A 7,474-nucleotide genomic window follows, 5' to 3' on the forward strand; every position below is an offset into this window, starting at 1 on the left:
TTCCCAAGATATAAAGGATCGCACAAGATGCTTTCTTAAACATTCAGTAGTGGGTCACTCCTTAATTTGCTACCTGAATTTGATTTGATTAATTCCTAAAATAAAATCGCCTACAAATTAGGACTGTGGCTCACCATCTCTGGCCAGTTTTATCACAGCATCAGCAGTGCAACCTGCATGGGGCTCACTTCACTTTGAAATGCTTATGTTTCCAACTCCTATCAGGCCTAAGAAAGTAATGCAGGGTCAGCAAAAATTAAAACTCATCCTCTGCTAAAGTTGCCTCACCACTTTAATAAACACATCACCATGCAAGCACTGACAAACATTTTGGAGTGATCAGTGCTCAGAAATTCTACGTTTAGAGCGAATGCCTTCTTTCAAGGTAAACTGCATCCAAATCAACTACCAATAAATAATGTTATCAATATTTTTTTTACTGCAATGTATATGAATTGGATATGAGATAACAGTTTGTGATGATTATGTTGACATAATCACATATTTTGCTAGACAAGGAGTAGTAGGCAGGATATGGCTCTTGACAGTGCCATGGTTTTGTGTTTTTGACCAATCAATTCATTTTATTCTACTGTTAGGATAAATATTCTTTATTTATTTATTTTTTTGCATCAAAAAAAGGTCTTAATTTTAGCTTTTCCTTTTTACTCAGACTCTGCCATTTTAGCTGATTTTGTTACGTGATCTGCCATCAGGTTTTTAGCAACAGGGGCTCCATTGCCATCATGCGACTCCCAGAGGATCACTCAGAGGATCGTTAAGATTTTAGTGCCCTGCATTTGGCATCCAAGATTTTGGATTTTTCAAAGGAAAATGTTTTGTGGTGCTAGTTAGCAATAAAAACTATTTAGAGAACCAAGGTTGCCAAACTTGGGTAATGTTTTGAGGTTTGGGATTTTGGTACATTTCTTTGATTCTCTGGCTTTGACCATTGCTTATGTCTCAGACTACTGTTTTCGTATCCGTATCCAGTCTAAATAATTCCACTGTCCTTCTGCCTCTGTAGAAAAACCTCACACTGTTGCAGTGTGGTGCTGAGGTGTCACCCGCTGTACTCTAGTCCCACTCCAGGTAGTTTGTCACGTGTTGGGTATGGCAATGCACCATCAGCGCAGGCTCCCAACCTCGTCTTCCTCTTTCCCTCTAACAGTACAGCATAAAAACATGGCATAGGCTCGGAAGTTGAAGAAATACCTTTTATTATTTAACAAAATCCTTTCATTTATGCTGTTTAACTTTGACTTGTACAATACAAAACTTGCTCTGTTGGATGAGGGGAACACAGTGACAGTGTTTGGTTAAGGTACATTAATGCTCTGAGGCTTCAAACCACAGTACATCTAAAAAGAAACCTTGTTCTGCATCAAAATATCAGGTAGATTGCATGTTCTTCTTTCGGCTGCTCCCGTTAGGGGTTGCCATAGCGGATCATGTTCTTCCATATCTTTCTGTCCTCTGCATCTTGTTCTGTTATCACCTGCATGTCCTCTCTCACCACATCCATAAACCTTCACTTTGGCCTTCCTCTTTGTCTCTTTCCTGGCAGCTCTATCCTTAATATCCTTCTCCCAATATACCCAGCATCTCTCCTCTGCACATGTCGAAACCAACGCAATCTCGTCTCTCTGAGTTTGTCTCCCAACCGTCCAACCTGAGCTGATATATTTTTTTTAAATGTTAATGTTTTTTAGTGTAATATGATACAGTATATAACACTTTTGGGAAACTTTTTTTATATATAGGGTAAAGCCTAGGAGACATTTGCAAGTTGTGGTATGCATGAGGTGTAGTAAGACCCAGCAACCTGCAAATGTGAGGCACAAAACTTAAAAGGGGAGCATTTTAATGTCAAGAGGGACAGCAACAGACTCTTGTAACTTAAGTGAAACCTCTCATGGGATCTTTCAAATTAACAGACAAAGAAAGCAATTTGGTTATTCATAACATATGCTGTATACTTACTCATCCTGTACAAAGCATGGTACAATTCAGCTTAAAAGTTTACATTTTTAATGTAAAAGCTATTTTTGTACAATTATAGTATACACTCATTTTTCATGGGAACTTGTGTTTTAAAGTGATGTAATTTTTATGAGTTTAAAAAAATACTGTGCCTGTTCTTGCAGTGTACGCTAAGTACATTATTATCTCTCACAGAAAATGATGAAAATGCATTTTACTGTAAGTCTGTGACAGTCACGCCACATCAGCCACACCTTATCAAGGGGTCTCGTTTTTGCGTGTGGGTCCTGTAATGGACTTCAGGGCTGCCCCCGTCTCATTCACAAGGAGAAGCTCAGCTTTCAGCAACACTGAGCAGGTTCAGAAAAGGGATTTAGCAATGTTTCCGTTTATTTTTCATATTTTTTATTTACGCCACACATTTACAGTGGTGTTAAAAACTATTTGCCCCCTTCCTGATTTCTTATTCTTTTGCATGTTTGTCACACAAAATGTTTCTGATCATCAAACACATTTAACCATTAGTCAAATATAACACAAGTAAACACAAAATGCAGTTTTTAAATGATGGTTTTTATTATTTAGGGAGAAACAAAAATCCAAACCTACATGGCCCTGTGTGAAAAAGTAATTGCCCCTTGTTAAAAAATAACCTAACTGTGGTGTATCACACCTGAGTTCAATTTCCGTAGCCACCCCCAGGCCTGATTACTGCCACACCTGTTTCAATCAAGAAATCACTTAAATAGGAGCTGCCTGACACAGAGAAGTAGACCAAAAGCACCTCAAAAGCTAGACATCATGCCAAGATCCAAAGAAATTCAGGAACAAATGAGAACAGAAGTAATTGAGATCTATCAGTCTGGTAAAGGTTATAAAGCCATTTCTAAAGCTTTGGGACTCCAGCGAACCACAGTGAGAGCCATTATCCACAAATGGCAAAAACATGGAACAGTGGTGAACCTTCCCAGGAGTGGCCGGCCGACCAAAATTACCCCAAGAGCGCAGAGCCGACTCATCCGAGAGGTCACAAAGACCCCAGGACAACGTCTAAAGAACTGCAGGCCTCACTTGCCTCAATTAAGGTCAGTGTTCACGACTCCACCATAAGAAAGAGACTGGGCAAAAACGGCCTGCATGGCAGATTTCCAAGACGCAAACCACTGTTAAGCAAAAGAACACTAGGGCTTGTCTCAATTTTGCTAAGAAACATCTCAATGATTGCCAAGACTTTTGGGAAAATACCTTGTGGACTGATGAGACAAAAGTTGAACTTTTGGAAGGCAAATGTCCCATTACATCTGGCGTAAAAGGAACACAGCATTTCAGAAAAAGAACATCATACCAACAGTAAAATATGATGGTGGTAGTGTGATGGTCTGGGGTTGTTTTGCTGCTTCAGGACCTGGAAGGCTTGCTGTGAAAGATGGAACCATGAATTCTACTGTCTACCAAAAAATCCTGAAGGAGAATGTCCGGCCATCTGTTCGTCAACTCAAGCTGAAACGATCTTGGGTGCTGCAACAGGACAATGACCCAAAACACACCAGCAAATCCACCTCTGAATGGCTGAAGAAAAACAAAATGAAGACTTTGGAGTGGCCTAGTCAAAGTCCTGACCTGAATCCAATTGAGATGCTATGGCATGACCTTAAAAAGGCGGTCCATGCTAGAAAACCCTCAAATAAAGCTGAATTACAACAATTCTGCAAAGATGAGTGGGCCAAAATTCCTCCAGAGCGCTGTAAAACACTCATTGCAAGTTATCGCAAACGCTTGATTGCAGTTATTGCTGCTAAGGGTGGCCCAACCAGTTATTAGGTTCAGGGGGCAATTAATTTTTCACACAGGGCCATGTAGGTTTGGATTTTTTTTTCTCCCTAAATAATAAAAACCATCATTTAAAAACTGCATTTTGCGTTTACTTGTGTTATATTTGACTAATGGTTAAATGTGTTTGATGATCAGAAACATTTTGTGTGACAAACATGCAAAAGAATAAGCAATCAGGAACGGGGCAAATAGTTTTTCACACCTCTGTATATACAAAGAGGCATACAGAGCAGGGCAGCACGGTGGTGTAGTACTAGTGCTGCTGCCTCACAGTAAGGAGACACGGGTTCGCTCCTGGGTCCTCCCTGTGTGGAGTTTGCATGTTCTCCCCGTGTCTGCATGGGTTTCCTCCGAGTGCTCCAGTTTCCTCCCACAGTCCAAAGACATGCAGGTTAGCTGCATTGGCAATCCTAAATTATCCTATGGGTGTGTATGTGCCCTGTGGTGGGCTGGCACCCTGCCTGGAATTTGTTCATGCCTTGTGCCCTGTGCTGGCTGGGATTGGCTCCAGTAAACCCCTGTGACCCCGTGTTAGGATATAGCGGGTTGGAAAATGACTGACTGACATACAGAGCCTTCAGAAAGAATTCAGACCCCTTCACTTCTTGCCCATTTTGCGAAGTTGCAGCCTTGTGCTAAAATGCGTTATTGTTTTCCTGCTTTAAAAAATTATCAATTCCCCAGAATGAGAAAACAAAAAGTAGATTTTTTTGCAAATTTATTGAAAGTAAAAAATCTGAAACATCAAATTAACATAATTAATTAGACCCTTTTCTGTGACAGTTGAAATTTGGTTCCCATGTAATCCATTAATCGATGGGTCTAAATACTTCCTGAAGGCATTTTAAGAACACAAATACAGTATTTATTCATTTTGAATACTAGAAGAATGACAGTTTACAACATTTGAAAGATACAACTGGTTACATTTCTCTTTTTAAGTTGAGGCATGACTTGCTCAGGGTCAGCGATGGGATTTGAACCTACACCTTCATGTTTTGAAGTCCAAAGGCTTAACCACTACGCCACAATGCCTGCCTACTTACTCAGCCAATATTGCTTAGTGGTGTTTTCTTTCATTAAAACAATCACAGTTACCCTAATATAAGCATAAAGAATACCTATTTTTCTGCACACTACATTTTAGAAAAACTATTTTTGTGCTTGTGCCTCGCATTTCTAATAGGTGAATATAACTCACAAGATAATATTGCTGGTGCTACACGCACATTGGCGGGCTTGCAGCATTCCATTGCGGTAACGGGTAAGGTCAATGTTGCATCCTCATATTTTTAGAAGCTCCGCCAATTTAATAATACATGTTATTTATATAGCGCCTTTCCCATGCTCAACTTGCAGCAGTGCCTGTCAATGCCCTGTAGAATTACGCAGAGGTTAACAATGACAACGATCAAACTCGAGTTAACGTTAAACACGCAGGGCGGAGCGGCACCCGCTTTGCGGACAGACGGACGGCTTGCTGAGCCACGAGCCCCGCCTCCTCCTAACTTGGAGCGGTGCGCAGCAGAGCGACCTTCCAGGAATCGAGATGCGCGCCTCGAAGATACTGATCTGCGATCTAAGGCTGTGCCTTCCCCGGTGGGCGCTGGCATTTCCGATCGTGTCCTCTTGAGATGAAATGAGAGGAAAGGGTAGGGTACTCCCAAAAGGAAAAAGAAGAAAACACACACACACAGATTCGCGCCACTCAGGTTCAGCCATAGAAATCGCGTGGCATCTCCGGTGTAAATGGTTGAGAAAGGGACTGAGAGCGCAGGGGGCGTATGACAAGTCAAGATGATCTCCTTATTAATCGACACCAATCCTACCCTCTGTAACCCATCCATATTCTCACCGGCTTATCCGCTTAAATGGGGATATATCTCCATCAGAACATGGAAACCCTAAAACTCGCAAACAGAGGTCGTCAGGGGTCGTGTTCTCTGTGGAATCAGTAAACTGATAGCTAGAAAACAGTCAAATCGACCATCAGCATCACGAAATTAGCAAATCGTGGCTAAGGAACACACGCGGTTCCGATTTCATTGTTACTTTTCAGCTTAAAAAAATGAACTTCTTTTAAAGTATGTGAAAGTGTATTATATTATATATTATAGTACTAAGAATGTACTACAAACCTTTCTGCCTATTATGTATCTAAAGGCATCAGTCAATTAAGATAAAGATTCACTCTGTCCGTATTTAAATTATTAAAATAAATGAATAAACATTCCGAGTTTGTTACCAGCCTGCCAATCGCATGAAACCGCCTGAATCTTTCAACCGCGAGCACTTTTACTACTCTTGATTGCTCTCTGAACAGCTTCAAAAGTCGGGTGTTAGTTAGCTCTGCATGCAACGAAAGAAAGAAAGAAAGAAAGAAAGAAAGAAAGAAAGAAAGAAAGAAAGAAAGAAAGAAAGAAAGAAAGCTTCCCCTGCCATAATAGCACATTGCAAGTTTAGATGTATCTCCGTTTTACCTCTCTGCTTGTCCATTGTCACTTGTGTTGTCCTGGTCCTCCAATGTGTCACATATTTGGGCTAATGAAGGGACCCTTTTGCTTCAATGAACTCCCACCGTGACGACTCGTCAACGACTCCTTACAGAGAGAACTCACCGTCCGGCTCTTTGGGGAGGAGAGACCCACACTGGGGGAAGACGAGAGACTTTCTTTCTTTTTGGTTTGCTTCAGCACACTGCCACCTAGAGTGACAATGATGAAGTGCAGTTAGGACGTCGGACTAAATATTTACAGACCTCTCCTAACATAACTGATTTAATGTTTTAAAAATATATTAGGAAAAAATGTATTTATGTAAGTATGTATATTCATGTTAAACATTGCCTACTATTTTTGATCTTGTTTGAGGTAGTTTGTTCTTTAATTGTATTACAGTTGTCCTGAACATTTTACAATTGGATGAAGTGGATTCTGATTATGGATGGATTGGGATGATATTTGTAACATTGAGAAATGAGCTGTGTTCATAAGTGAAGATGCACTTATAAGAATAATAGGATTTGAAGAGAACTTACCAAGGACACCATATTGGCGTGATAACTTAGAAGAGCTGTCTGACTGAGTTTTAATTCTGGTCTGGTCCCAATTTATGCAGACTCTGCATGTTCTCCCTGTGTATCTGTGGGCATTTTCCCAGGAATATATGCTTCCACAAATATCAGCAAAGATAGGTCTGTTAGGTTGTCCCGAAGTGTGTGAGCATAGAAATGTCCATGGTGTTGGTCCACACTATTCACAAAATACTCAACCTGCGTAGGACCCCCATGCGGATAACTTTGTGATGACATTGTTTGTTGACATTTATTATTTAGCTAAGCCTGTAAATACATTTCCAACAAACATGACTGGGAAGGGCCCCCTCCTGAATCAAAACTGTCACTTCAAAAGAAGGCGACAATCATCCCAGATCAACATTCATATGGACCTCGATACACAACACAGAACAAAACAACATCCAAACGGCACATGTAAAGAAAAGAAATAAAAAGAGATCTGAGAATAGGTTTTGTTAAGCTTCTGAATGACTGCAAAGCCTTCTGCATTGTTGAACAAACCTCCCACACCCCAGGGCCATGTTAACATATGAGCACAATGGGCACTGGCACATTGACCCAGGAGCATAGGGGCCCACAATG

The 7,474-nt window shown here is 40.7% G+C and overlaps 1 protein-coding gene across 1 annotated transcript in view; it reads right to left on the reverse strand.

Moving 5' to 3' along the window:
* si:dkey-220o5.5 (actin filament-associated protein 1-like 2) overlaps nt 1-6,450 on the reverse strand; it is a 162,834-nt gene extending 156,384 nt beyond the window's left edge. Inside the window, exon 1 of the mRNA XM_039769561.1 lies at nt 6,297-6,450. Within this exon, the coding sequence (XP_039625495.1) occupies nt 6,297-6,312 (16 nt within the window). The 5' untranslated portion in view covers nt 6,313-6,450. The remainder of the gene's footprint in view (nt 1-6,296) is intronic.
* Nucleotides 6,451-7,474: the final 1,024 nt, after the last annotated feature.

The sequence above is a fragment of the Polypterus senegalus genome, chromosome 11 (assembly GCF_016835505.1).
Source record: "Polypterus senegalus isolate Bchr_013 chromosome 11, ASM1683550v1, whole genome shotgun sequence".
Taxonomy (NCBI): Eukaryota; Metazoa; Chordata; class Cladistia; order Polypteriformes; family Polypteridae; genus Polypterus; species Polypterus senegalus.